The 12,625-nt window shown below is 55.5% G+C and overlaps 2 protein-coding genes across 3 annotated transcripts; one reads left to right on the top strand and one right to left on the bottom strand.

The window, feature by feature from the left end:
• Positions 1–938: 938 nt before the first annotated feature.
• On the top strand, positions 939–5,382 carry SEPTIN1 (septin 1). 2 transcript variants are annotated; one of them, XM_007990006.3, is made up of 11 exons: positions 940–992; positions 1,153–1,243; positions 1,340–1,426; positions 1,635–1,758; positions 2,045–2,179; positions 2,274–2,391; positions 3,465–3,566; positions 3,969–4,068; positions 4,328–4,493; positions 4,819–4,909; positions 4,999–5,382. In XM_007990006.3, the coding sequence occupies exons 1-11, from the start codon at positions 975–977 to the stop codon at positions 5,083–5,085; spliced, it is 1,119 nt and encodes a 372-aa protein (XP_007988197.1). In that variant the 5' UTR covers positions 940–974; the 3' UTR covers positions 5,086–5,382. The 2 variants fall into 2 exon arrangements, with proteins under 2 accessions (XP_007988188.1, XP_007988197.1); XM_007989997.3 differs by having other exon boundaries at positions 939–992; positions 4,819–5,382.
• Positions 5,383–5,487: 105 nt separating this feature from the next.
• MYL11 (myosin light chain 11) lies at positions 5,488–11,239 on the bottom strand. The gene is made up of 9 exons (XM_073014933.1): positions 11,235–11,239; positions 10,817–10,861; positions 8,934–8,973; positions 7,897–8,043; positions 7,580–7,655; positions 7,274–7,378; positions 7,103–7,181; positions 5,815–5,863; positions 5,488–5,721 (listed from the first exon to the last, which is right to left on the bottom strand). Exons 1-9 carry the CDS (start codon positions 11,237–11,239, stop codon positions 5,617–5,619), a joined length of 651 nt encoding a protein of 216 aa, XP_072871034.1. The 3' UTR covers positions 5,488–5,616.
• Positions 11,240–12,625: the final 1,386 nt, after the last annotated feature.

Here is a 12,625-nt window from a genome sequence, read left to right as displayed (position 1 = left end):
TTCTTTTTCTTTTTTTTTTTTTTTTTTTTTTTTGAGGCGGAGTCTTCACTCTGTCACCCAGGCTGAAGTGCAGTGGCTCGATCTCGGCTCACTGCAAGCTCCGCCTCCCGGGTTAGCGCCATTCTCCTGCCTCAGCCTCCCGAGTAGCTGGGACTACAGGCACCCGCCACTGCGCCCGGCTAATTTTTTTGTATTTTAGTAGAGACGGGGTTTCACCGTGTTAGCCAGGATGGTCTCGATCTCCTGACCTCGTGATCCGCCCGCCTCGGCCTCCCAAAGTGCAGGGATTACAGGCGTGAGCCACCGCGCCCGGCTTTTTTATTTTTCTTTTTTTGAAACAGGGTCTTGCTGTGTTGCTCAGGCTGGAGTGTAGTGGTGTGATCACAGCTCACTGCAGTCTTGATCTCCTGGGCTCATGCAGTCCTCCCACCTCAGCCTCCCCAGTAGCTGGGACTACAGGATTGTACCATCATGCCTGGCTAATTTTTAAAGTTTTTGTAGAGATGGTAGAGGGGCACATCCCTCTGTTGCCCAGGCTGGTCTTGAGCTCCTTGGCTCAAGCAGTCCTCCCTCCTCTGCCTCCCAAAGTGCCGAGATTACAGGCGTGAGCCACCTTGCCTGTCCTGGGAACTGTTTTTTAATCAGCTCATCAAAACCTTCATCTCACTTGCTAACAAAGGGAGCCGCTTCCTTCCTCTCTGCACATACCCCATGTCTCACCACGATAATGGAGTTACAGTGGGACTTGGAATCCAGATGTGTGAAGGATGGAGGGGTTGAAGGTGCATAGAGGGGTGATGGGCAAAGGGGTCCAGGAGGTGATAACCCCAGGTATTCTTGGCCTTGGCCTTCCCCACCTCTCTGGGACTGGGCCAGTTTGAGCATCTCAGCTGCCTCTTCTGCCCGCCCCCTCGTTAACCGCACTCAGCTTCCTGCCCCACCAGAGGAAGCGGGGAGAGACAGCAGGTGCAGTGATGGCTGGCGGAGTCATGGTGAGTCCTTATGCCCAGAAACCCAGGTATCTCGGCCCCCAGCCCCCTATGCCTAGGGTCCCCAGACCCCACTGACTCTTTCTAGCCCAGGAACTCAAGTTATCCTGGGGACCCTGCTTCCCGTTGCCAGCAGCCTCATATTGTCCACCCCCATCTACAGGACAAGGAGTACGTGGGTTTTGCTGCCCTCCCCAACCAGCTGCACCGCAAGTCTGTCAAGAAGGGGTTTGACTTCACACTAATGGTGGCAGGTCTGGGGGGTTTTGGAGAGGGAACTGCAGAGAGGATGCCCTTAGGAGACCCTGGCTGTCCCCTCCCCTGACCAGCTGGGCCTGTTCTGTCCACAGGGGAGTCAGGCCTAGGGAAATCCACCCTCATCAACAGCCTCTTCCTCACCAACCTCTATGAGGATCGCCAGGTGCCAGAGGCCAGTGGTAAGACCCTCCCCACCCTCTCCAGGCAGTGGCCCCTGTGCCCAGGTTACACCCTAGTCTTTTCCATCTGGGGACTCAGATAGTTGACTACTTTTTTCTGAGACTTTCTTCCCCTGGAAAATGGGTGCAGGCAACTGTGATATTGACAAAGGAAATTAATCTTGCCTCAGAGCCTCCCTGGATCCCTGACCTCTCCCCCGTCCCACAGCTCGCTTGACACAGACCCTGGCCATTGAGCGCAGGGGTGTGGAGATCGAGGAAGGGGGTGTGAAAGTGAAGCTAACCCTTGTGGACACGCCTGGCTTTGGGGACTCAGTGGACTGCTCTGACTGGTGAGGAAGAGGGAAGGGGACAGAGGCTCAGCCTCTCACAGTGGCGACTCCCTGAAGACCAACGGGTCAGTTACAGGGCTGGTTTGTGCTGGCTCCCTATTCCAAAAGGTTGTGTCTGTTTCAGAGGGTCACTGGGTCTCTGTGCTTCTTGATGACTCGCCTAGTTCCCTTTAATGTCTTTGGAGGGAGCCAAAGAAATGATGTTTTACTCCCACAGTCCTGGCTAGCCTCACCCCCTGCCCTCTGGCCTTTGATCTCTGACCTCACATCCTCTTCCCACACCCAGCTGGCTTCCCGTGGTGAAATTCATCGAGGAGCAGTTTGAGCAGTACCTTAGGGATGAGAGTGGCCTAAACCGGAAGAACATCCAGGACTCCCGCGTCCATTGCTGCCTCTACTTCATCTCACCCTTTGGCCGGGGGTCTGGTGGGGGCATCCTGGGGGCTGGGGCATTTAGGGAGGGCTGGGGGGTCTCTGTCCCCTGAGGCTGGGCACTGACCAATGCCTGGGTGCAGGCTCCGGCCCCTAGATGTGGCCTTCCTTCGGGCAGTACACGAGAAAGTCAACATCATCCCAGTCATTGGCAAAGCGGATGCCCTGATGCCCCAGGAAACCCAGGCTCTCAAGCAGAAGGTGTGAGTGATGACCTCTGGCCTTTGACCCCAAGTGAGGCCAAACCTGATTTCAGCTTAGACTTCTTTGATCTTAAAGTGGCCTTTTTGGAGCATAGTGCCTCAGGCTAGATTGTAGGAGAAGCTTCTGAGGAATGTAGGTGGTAAGCTGCTAGCCAGCGTAGCCATGTCTCTGAAGGTTCAAAATAGGCTAGATATGCAGCCCCTGGGCTAGATGCCTGGCTAAGGCCTATTTGAGGGCAGGAGCATAGACATAAGAACATGGTGATTTCCCTCTGGCCCCCACACCGTGTCTTCAGAGCCCTTTCCCACTGTTTCTGCTTATATATCTCTCAGCCTCTCTCTTTTTTTTTTTTTTTTTGATAGAGTCTCACTCTGTGGCCCAGACTGAGTACAGTGGCAAGATCATAGCTCACTGCAGCCTCGAATTTGTAGGCTCAAGTGATCCTCCTGCCTCAGCCTATTGAATAGCAGGGACTACAGATGAGCACCACCATGCCCGGCTAACTTTTTTGGCTGGGCGTGGTGGCAGACACCTGTAATCCCAGCACTTTGGGAGGCTGAGGTCAGTGGATTACTCGAGCTGAAGAGTTTAAGACAAGCCAGGGCAACGTGGCAAAACCCCATCTCTACAAAAAATATAAAAATTAGCCAGGTGTGGTGGTGTGCAGTTGTAGTCCCAGCTATTCAGGAGGCTGAGATGGGAGGATCACCTGAGCCTGTGAGGTTGAGGCTGCAGTGAACCAAGATGGAGCCACTGGACTCCACCCTGGGTGATAGAGTGAAACCTTGTTTCAAAAAATATATATATTTTTTGTAGAGATGGGATCCAGCTATATTGCCCACGCTTCTCCTGGTCTCTTAATGTCTGCCCCATCTTAGAATCTTGTGTTTCTCACCATCTATGTCTGAGATTTTGTTTTTGTCTTCCTGTACATCCATCTCTCCCCATCTCTCTCCTTCATGTCTTTCTGTCTCTGACCACCCAGTATCTCTGTGTCTCCCTGTCTCTGGTCATGCAATGTCTGTCATTGTGGCCTGTTTCACACTGTCTCTGTGTCTGTTTCCCCTGAGATCCGGGATCAGTTGAAGGAGGAGGAGATCCACATCTACCAGTTCCCTGAATGTGACTCTGACGAAGATGAAGACTTCAAGAGGCAGGATGCAGAGATGAAGGTGTGGGAGACAAAGAAGGAAGGCAGGCTGGGCACGGTGGCTCACGTCTGTAATCCCAGCACTTTGGGAGGCTGAGGCAGGTGGATCCCCTGAGGTCAGGAGTTCGAGACCAGCCTGGGCAACATGGCGAGAGCCCGCCTCTACTAAAAACACAAAAATTAGCCAGGTGTGGTACCGGGCGCCTGTAATTCCAGCCACTCGGGAGGCTGAGGCAGGAGAATCACTTGAACACTCCAGCCTGGGCAATGGAGCGAGACCCTGTCTTAAAAAAAAAAAAAAAAAAGAGGAAGGGGCAGGAAGCAGAGGAGGTGGGTGTGGAGATTGAAGCTGGGAAAGAGAAAGTTTCTGCCATGTGGGCCAGCGGTGACCCCTGCCCCCTGCCCCCTGCCCCCTGCCCTCCAGGAAAGCATCCCTTTTGCAGTCGTGGGTTCATGTGAGGTGGTGAGGGATGGCGGGAACCGACCGGTGAGGGGACGCCGCTACTCCTGGGGGACCGTGGAGGGTGAGTGAGGCCAGGCAGGGTTCCTAAGGCCAGCAAGGAGCCCGGGGCCTCTGGGTCAGGCGCACTCAACATGTGAAGTTGGGGTGGGCTTTGGTCCCAGGGGATCCTAGGAGGAAAGGGGTTCTCCTTTCCATGGGCTGCAGACCGCGGACCCTCCGCTAGAGTGGCAGCAGGACTTCCCTGTTGACCCGACCCTACGGGTGGGTGGGACCCGAAACTCCCTGACGTTCGCTGGTCCGCGCCGCCCCCCCCCCCCCAGTGGAGAACCCACATCACTGCGATTTCCTGAACCTGCGACGGATGCTGGTGCAGACACACCTGCAGGACCTGAAAGAGGTGACGCACGATCTGCTCTACGAGGGCTACCGGGCCCGCTGCCTACAGAGCCTGGCCCGGCCTGGGGCTCGCGATCGAGCCAGCCGCAGGTGAGACCCGGGGCCGACAGTCTTGGAGCCTCCAAGGTCCCGCCTCACCCAAGACCCTGCCCTGAGGCCCCGTCCCCACCACCTGTGAGTCCGCCTTCACCACTCAGACCTCTCTCTCCCTCCCTCCCTGTCTCCCTTCTTCCCTCTCTCCCTCCCACCGTCTCACCCTCTCCCTGTCTCCCCACCGGCTTTGCCTCCGGCCCTAACCTCAGGAACCTGGCTCCGCCTCCTAGACCCCAACCTCGCCCCAGGCCCTGTCTCCTGGGCCTCACCCACAACCTCAGGCCCTGCTCCTGATTCCTGTCCCCTTCCCACTGTCCCGCAGTAAGCTTTCCCGCCAGAGCGCCACGGAGATCCCGCTGCCCATGCTGCCTCTGGCGGACACCGAGAAGCTGATCCGCGAGAAAGACGAAGAGGTGAGCATGCACCTCGCTTCCCCCCGACAGAGGCCCCAGGTCCCTCGCTGGCCTCGCCAGGTCACCACCTGCAATCTCGCCCTGCACAGCTGCGCCGCATGCAAGAGATGCTAGAGAAGATGCAGGCCCAGATGCAGCAGAGCCAGGCCCAGGGCGAGCAGTCAGACACCCTTTGAGGCCACGCCCCACCCGGCCTTACCTCGGCTCCGCCTTCAGTCGGCCTCTTGTCCAATCCCCGCGCCCCACACTGCCCAGCGCCCCCTGGAACCCCGTGGGTGCCGCCCTCGCGCGGGCTAGGGGGAGGTTCTACCAGCCCGGGCCCGTAGCCCCGCCCCGGCGCTGGTCCCGCCCACCCAGACACCACCCACTTCCCGGCCGGAGCCTGCGGCCCAGTCTCCGACCGCCCCACTGTCTTCCGGGGTCCCCCACTCTTCTCCCAGACTGTCTTCAATAAAAACTGAGCTTCCCGCGGCCACGCGAGCCTTCTCCTTCCTTGCGGAAAAAGGAGGCGGGCGTAGATTGTGGGGCCGTCCCCCGCAGGCCTCCAGGCCGCATCCATCCCTATGTGGGGCGCTCCCACCTGAGGCCCTCGCACAAACACTCTGAAGGCGCCCCCATAAGAACAAAGACCAGTTAAATTTTATTGGGAACCGGGGTGGGGGTCGGGCCGAACGAAACAGTCGGCCAGCGGAGGCCCGCGGAGGCCCCTACTCCTGGTCCTTGGCGTCGCCGTGCGTAATGACGTAGCAGATGTTTTTGTAGTCGACGTTGCCGCCCACGTCGGGGGGGAAGGCCGCCCACATGTTCTTGATCTGGGGAAACACGCAGGGGCGTCTGGAACCGGCCGTTAGGCTCTCCTCCCCCAGCCCCTTTGCTGCTCCGGCCCCGCCCCGGGGCCCACTCACCTCCTCCGGGGTGAAGCGGTCACACTGCGTGGTCAGCAGCTCCTCCAGGCTGGAGAGAGGTGATACACGGGGAGTTGCGATTGGGTTCCTGGTTCCTTTCCACTCCCTCGCACCTCATCCCCTTTGCCAGCCCCAGCCTCCCCCAAAAACCCAGGTCACTCTACTTCCTTCATTGGCCTCCCAGACGCTCGCTTTTGCCCTCTCCGCTCACATTTGCTATGAAAATGCAGTCTTACCGCCCATTACCACAATCTTAACTACTCCCTGACCTCTGACAGTGACTAACCCTTCGTAGGAATTTTTTGGGTTTTTTTTGTTCGTTTTGAGACAGGGACTCGCCCTGATGCCCAGGCAGGAATGAAGTGGTTTGATCATAGCTCACTGCAACCTGGAACTCCTGGACTCAAGGGATCTTCCTGCCTCAGCCTCTAGCGTAGCTGCGACTATAGGTGTTTGCCACCACGCCCGCGATTTTTTTTTTTTTTTTTTTTTTTTTTTTTTGAGACGGAGTTTTGCTATTGTTGCCCAGGTTGGAGGGCAGTGGTATGATCTCGGCTCACTGCAACCTCTGGCTCCAGGGTTCAAGCGATTCTCATGTCTCAGTCTCCCGAGTAGCTGGGACTGCAGGCGCCCGCCACCACGCCCAGCTAATTTTTGTATTTTTAGTGGAAACGGGGTTTCGCCATGTTGGCTAGGCTGGTCTTGAACTCCTGACCTCACGTGATCCGCCCTCCTTGGCCTCCCAAAGTGCTGGGATTACAGGCATGAGCCACTGCTCCTGGCCAGCCCGCAAATTTTTTAGTTAATTGTTTAGAAACAGGGTCATGCGGCCGGGCGCGGTGGCTCACGCCTGTAATCCCAGCACTTTGGGAGGCCGAGGCGGGCGGATCACAAGGTCAGGAGATCGAGACCATGGTGAAACCTCGTCTCTTCTAAAAATAGAAAAAATTAGCCGGGCGCAGTGGCGGGCGCCTGTAGTCCCAGCTACTCGGGAGGCTGAGGCAGGAGAATGGCGTGAACCCGGGAGGCGGAGCTTGCAGTGAGCCGAGATTGCGCCACTGCACTCCAGCCTGGGCGACAGAGCGAGACTCTGTCTCAAAAAAGGGTCATGCTGCGTTACCCAGGCTGATCTCAAACTCCTGTCCTCAAGTGAATCCTGTCTCCGCCTCCCAAAGCACTGGGATTATAGGCCTGAGCCATAGGGCCCAGCCTTGGTAGGAATTTAAGGAGGCTTTCAGTGTGGGAGCAGCTGGTGGAGTCGGGGAAGGGTGGGAGAGCCCATGCTTACAACTTTTTCTTGATGGTGCCCTTTCCCTCAGGGTCCAGGACCTTGAAGGCTCCAGTTATCACATCCTCAGGGTCGGCACCTGGGGGGAACAGAGGGCACATGAAGCTGATGGGTCCCTGAAGGATCTGGGAAAAGGCAGCTGGGGCCTTGGATCCAGGGCACTCCACTCACCCTTGAGCTTTTCCCCGAACATGGTCAGGAAGACGGTGAAGTTGATGGGACCACTGGCTTCCTTCATCATGGCATCCAACTCCTCATTCTTCACATTGAGGCGGCCTGCGGGGGTTGGGGGAAGCATGGGCTGGAGCAGCCTCCTGGGGCCAGGCCTGCGCTTCCTACTAATTCAGATGATCACATCCATTTTTCAACTGGGTAGACTGAGGCCCAAGGTGGAGCTGACAGGGCTGGAACCCAAGGCCACTGAATTTCCTAGACTCTGCAGCCTTGAATATTCCCACCTGGAGGTAGGGGGCTCACCCATGGCTGCGAAGGTGTCCCGAAGGTCCTCCTTGTCGATAATACCATCACGGTTCTGGTCAATCACAGTGAAGGCCTAGGGAGGGCCGGGGTGGGGAGGGTTAGGTCCCCCATGGCCCAGCCTCAGCATCCCTACCCCAGGCAGATCAGATGCTGGCTCCCAGCCAGCTGTCCTCTTCCACCCCAAGCAGGGAGGGGAGAAAGGAATTCTAAACCTTTCCCCTCCTTTGAACAGGTGCACATTCCAGGGAGAGGGAGGGGGAGAGGGCCAGCAGGGCTGTTTTTGGTCAGTCTTCCAGTTTCCCTTGTCCCCTCACCTCCTTGAACTCCTGGATCTGAGTCTGGTCAAACATGGAGAAGACGCTGGAACTTCCACCCTCTACTGCCCTTCTCTTGGCCTTCTTGGGTGCCTGGAGGGTGAGGGTTGAACAAAGGGGCCCATGGATGAGTCCCTCCACCTCTCTGGGAGCAATGAATTAGATTCAGAATTCTTTGAGTCCCTGTTCCTAAAGCAACCCTTTGGCCTGAGTCTCCCCTTCCTTGGGACCTCTTTGCTGAGGGGGCTTGCTTTGATTGCATTCCCCAAATTCCCATCTGTGGCTCCTGGGTCTCCAACTCTCTATCCCCTACAATGGGTGGAAGCTTCTTCTCCGTGCCCTGAACCTAGCTTCTGTGAGCCCTAGACTTGCTGAGGCTCAGTCACTCATTTGCCCTGTTAGAGCCTCTTTTCTTTTCTTTCTTTTCTTTTTTCGTGACAGTCTTGCTCTGTCACCCAGGCTGGAGTGCAGTGCTGTGATCTCGGCTCACCGCAACCTCTGCCTCCCGGGTTCAAGCGATTCTCATGCTCCAGCCGCCTGAGTAGCTGGGATTACAGGCATGCACCACCACTCCGAGTTAATTTTTATATTTTTAGTAGAGACCAGGTTTCACCATGTTGACCAGGCTGGTCTCAAACTCCTGGCTTCAAGTGATCCAACCGCCTTGGCCTCCCAAAGTGCTGGGATTACAGGCGTGAACCACAGCACCTGGCCTGAGCCTCTACTTTCTCATTTGTAAAGTGGGATGGGAGTTTTTGCCCGGCTGGTGCCAGAGCGCTTTAGGAAGATGGAATACAGGAAGGAATGGATCAGGTTTTGAGAGGGACTGGGCCCCTGTGAGTTGAATGTCTGGGCGGATTATCATTGATTGGATCCTTAAGGCCATCACACGGTCTGTTTTCCATCAGTGATGCTGAGAAAGAGATGAGCATCCTTTTAACTTTTTGTTGGACTGGAAACCAGCTACTTTCTTTCAAAGGGTGAGGCTGCCCTGAGGTCTAAGGGATCTGGGCAGGGGTTGGAGGATTCTCACTCACCATGTCTTCAGTCTCCCCGGGGGCAAGGCAGCGGCTCCAGCTGGAAAGAAGCAGGGAGTCAGCATGGGGCAGTTCCTCTGGGGTTATATAGTCCTGCCCCAGGGAGCCCTTAACATACCAAGGTAACCTTAGCCCTGCGGGTGCCCACCCCAGATACCAAAATAGCCCAACTTAGGGCCTCTCCTTTCTTGGAGGGCCGGCAGCAGCTGGAGCCCAGGGGGGAGGAAGGGGGAGAGCAGGTCTTGCGATGCATGTCTCACTAAGGCCTGGGCAAGAAGGGATGTTCTTTCTCCCAAAGAGGGGCTGGAATGTGCCAGAGTTTAGAAAGGACCCAACCCAAGGCATCATTCTGGGAGATACATGAACCAGATCCTGTACCCCTGAGTGGGGTGGGCTCAGATTTAAACCCAGTAAACGTCCGGGTGCAGTGGTTCACACCTGTAATCCCAGCACTTTGGGAGGCTGAGGTGGGAGGATTGCTTGAGGCCAGGAGTTCAGGACCAGCCTGGGCAACATAGTGAGACCCCTGTCTCTATTTTTTTTTTTTTTTTTTTTTAGACAGAGTCTCGCTCTGTCGCCCAGGCTGGAGTGCAGTAGCGTGATCTTGGCTCATTGCAACCTCCACCTTCCCGATTCAAGTGATTCTCCTGCCTCAGCCTCCTGAGCAGCTGGGATTATAGGTGTGCCAAGACACCAGGCTAATTTTTTTTTTTTTTTTTTTGTATTTTTAGTAGAGATGGGATTTCATTCACCATGTTGGCTAGGGTGGTCTCAATCTTCTGACATTGTGATCCATCCGCCTCAGCCTCCCAAAGTACTGGGATTACAGGTGTGAGCCACCATGCCCGGCCCCCTGTCTCTATTTTAAATTAACAAAATAAACACAGTAAACATGTATTGAACGCACACAGTGTGCCATGTGCTAGGCTGGGCTTTGTAGGTGCACTTTGGCAGACACAATCCCTCTACCCCCACATGATGGAGTTCATAGTCAAGTGTGTGTGTGAGGGTGGTAAGAAAGAGCCGTCTGTGGAAGCTGAGGGATCAGGTGGATCTTCTACCTCCCTTCAAGGAGAGGGGAATTTTTTTTTTTTTCTTTTTGAGATGGAGTCTTGCTCTTGTCGCCCGGCTGGAGTGCAATGGTGTGATCTTGGCTTACTGCAATCACCACCTTCTGGGTTCAAGCGATACTTCTGCCTCAGCCTCCTGAGTAGCTGGAATTCCAGGCACCTGCCACCACGCCCAGCTATTTTTTTTTTTTTTTTTTTTTTTTTTGAGATGGAGTCTTGCTCTGTTACCCAGGTTGGAGTGCAGTGGTGTGATCTTGGCTCACTGCAACCTCCGCCTCCCGGGTTCAAGTGATTCTCCTGCTTCAGCCTCCCGAGTAGCTGGGACTACAGGCGTGTGCCACCATGCCCGCCTAATTTTTTTGTATTTTTAGTAGAGACGGGGTTTCCCGGTGTTAGCCAGGATGGTCTCGATCTCCTGACCTCGTGATCCACCTGCCTCCACCTCCCAAAGTGCTGGGATTACAGGCGTGAGTCACCATACCCGGCATCTAATTTTTTGTATTTTTAGTAGAGATGGGGTTTCACCATGTTGGCCAGGCTGGTCTCGAACTCCGACCTCAGGTGACCTACCCATCTCAGCCTCCCAAAGTGTTGGGATTACAGGCGTGAGCCACCATGCCAAGCTGAGAGGCATTTTTTGAGGTGAGATACTTTGTGGTCTCAGGTTTTGTGCTGGGCCTTGGTTTCCCCTCTCTAAAAGGGAGATGTAGTTCCCATTCCACAGAACTTGCATTATAACTAATAATTATCCCTGCCTTGCTGGAACTTACAGTCTAGCCACAGAGACAGGAATGAATGCAGAAAGCGACATACCAGGGCTGGTCACGAGCCCAGAAGTGGAGGGCTTGGCAGCCCTGTCTAGGAGTATGGGAGTGGCTTCATGAGGGCTAGAGGGAGTCAGGTGCAGGTGGAGAAGCAGGTGTGCTGGGCAGAGGGCATGGCCTGAGCAAAGGCCTGGAGAGCGGAAGATCAGAGGTATTCAGGTTGCCAGAATTGTGATGGGGCTGGTGACCAGCCCCTGAGGGGCCTTCAAGGCCAGGCACAGGATGGAGACCCTGGGGAACCTTGGAAAGGTTTCATGCAGAAGAAGGATGTGATCTAGTATGAGTCTAGAATATTTTCTCTGGGTACTGGTGTGGAGGCTGGAACTCAGGAGGGGAGGCAAAGGCCCTAAGAGGACAGCCAGCTGGTCACCTTCTGTGAGATGCCTTGATGGCCAGTGGCTACTCACTTCATTCTGGCCAAGAGCCAGCTTGGCTGATTGTGTAGCTTTAATGTACCCTCTCTTCTCCCTCTGGGCCTCAGTGACCCAGTCCCCTCCATGCAGCAGAAGTCTGGAAAAATAGTGACTGAGGAAGCCCCAGGTTGGCAAGGACAACCATCTCCTTCTCCTCCTGCTCCCTCTAGGACCCGATGTCCTGAAGAAGATGCCTCCCCCTCCCCCTTCCCTCCTCCTCCAGGCCCATGCCGATACCTCTAAGACATTTTCTTTTCTGGGCACTGAGGCCCAGCCACCTGTTGTCTCTAAGAAGAGAGAAGGAGCCACCCTAAACTTAGCAGCTGCCCTTAGCCTCCCACACCAGCCCCTCCCTGCCTCAGACGGCAGCTGCCTCGCCTTATAGGGTTACCATGGGGGTCCAGGCCAGGGAGGAGCCCACTTATTACTGGGTTCTGGGAGAGGAGGAGGACTCCAAAAAGGGGAATGGGAGGAGTGCTCAGGAAGCTTGGGTCAAATGGGAGATGGGAAAGGTGAGGAGGAGATCAGACACTGAATGGGAATTGACAGGACTTGGGACTGAGTTGAGAGTGAGGGACCTCTGAGAACTCAGAAACCAAGGAGGAACTGAAAAGTCGGGAGCTAGGTCTCACTGGAATTCCAGAATGGTGGATGCTATATGGAAATCGGACTATGGGGGTCAGAGAAAGAAGAGGGTGTTTAGAAGTTGGAAGGTTGGAGCTCATAACGTCAGGTCTTTATGCTTGTGATCTAAGGACAACCTGAAGCGCTCATGAGATTGAGGTCGGGGTTCTCAGTGGAACATGAGGAGCACAGAGGGATGTGGCACTGAGGGGAGGGGGTTGACGGGACTGGGGCCTCGGATCCCCAAAAGAATAGTAACACACATATGGGGAGTTCATGGTACTGGGGATTCATGGATTTGGGGTTTGAGATCCTCACTAGAAGAAATGGTGGGGGTACTCAGAGGCATAAGGTCTGAGGAATTGGAGCCTGGGTTCTGGGGAGGAGTTCAGATAGATGGGAACTGAGGAGAGGGACTTGGAGGTTGGGATTCCCGCAGGAAATGGGTGAAGCAGAGAGATGGGTTGCTTATAGGATCTAGGGGCTCTGGCTATTGCAACCTGGGCCTGGAGTGTTGGGGTTAGTTTGGGGCCGGGATCGGAGAATTACAGAGTAAAGGCTGAGGGTACTGGGTTAGGGCACTGGATCTGTGGTGGGGCTCAGGGTCCCACAGAACACCAGAGTTGGGGGCTCAGGAGTTAAACGAAGAATAGGGGCCCGGGAAGGACTCGAGAAGGGCAGCGCGGCACTCATTGGTTGAGGGCTGCACTAATGCCCCCGCCCCTTCTCCGTACTGTCCCCAGCTGTCACCCTCCTGTAGG

Source organism: Chlorocebus sabaeus, chromosome 5, assembly GCF_047675955.1.
Source record: "Chlorocebus sabaeus isolate Y175 chromosome 5, mChlSab1.0.hap1, whole genome shotgun sequence".
NCBI classification, from domain to species: Eukaryota; Metazoa; Chordata; class Mammalia; order Primates; family Cercopithecidae; genus Chlorocebus; species Chlorocebus sabaeus.
Note: the sequence above shows the minus strand (reverse complement) of the source record. Positions and strands in the feature narration are given on the sequence as shown.

Coding starts and splice junctions, on each gene's coding strand:
- SEPTIN1 (XM_007989997.3), top strand. Junction 4,069..4,327: donor CTCCTGGGGGACCGTGGAGG/GTGAGTGAGGCC, acceptor CCCCCCCCCCAG/TGGAGAACCCACATCACTGC. Junction 4,494..4,818: donor CGCGATCGAGCCAGCCGCAG/GTGAGACCCGGG, acceptor ACTGTCCCGCAG/TAAGCTTTCCCGCCAGAGCG.
- MYL11 (XM_073014933.1), bottom strand. Junction 8,044..8,933: donor CCGGGGAGACTGAAGACATG/GTGAGTGAGAAT, acceptor TTCATTGCTCCC/AGAGAGGTGGAGGGACTCAT. Junction 7,656..7,896: donor AGATCCAGGAGTTCAAGGAG/GTGAGGGGACAA, acceptor GGCCCTCCCTAG/GCCTTCACTGTGATTGACCA.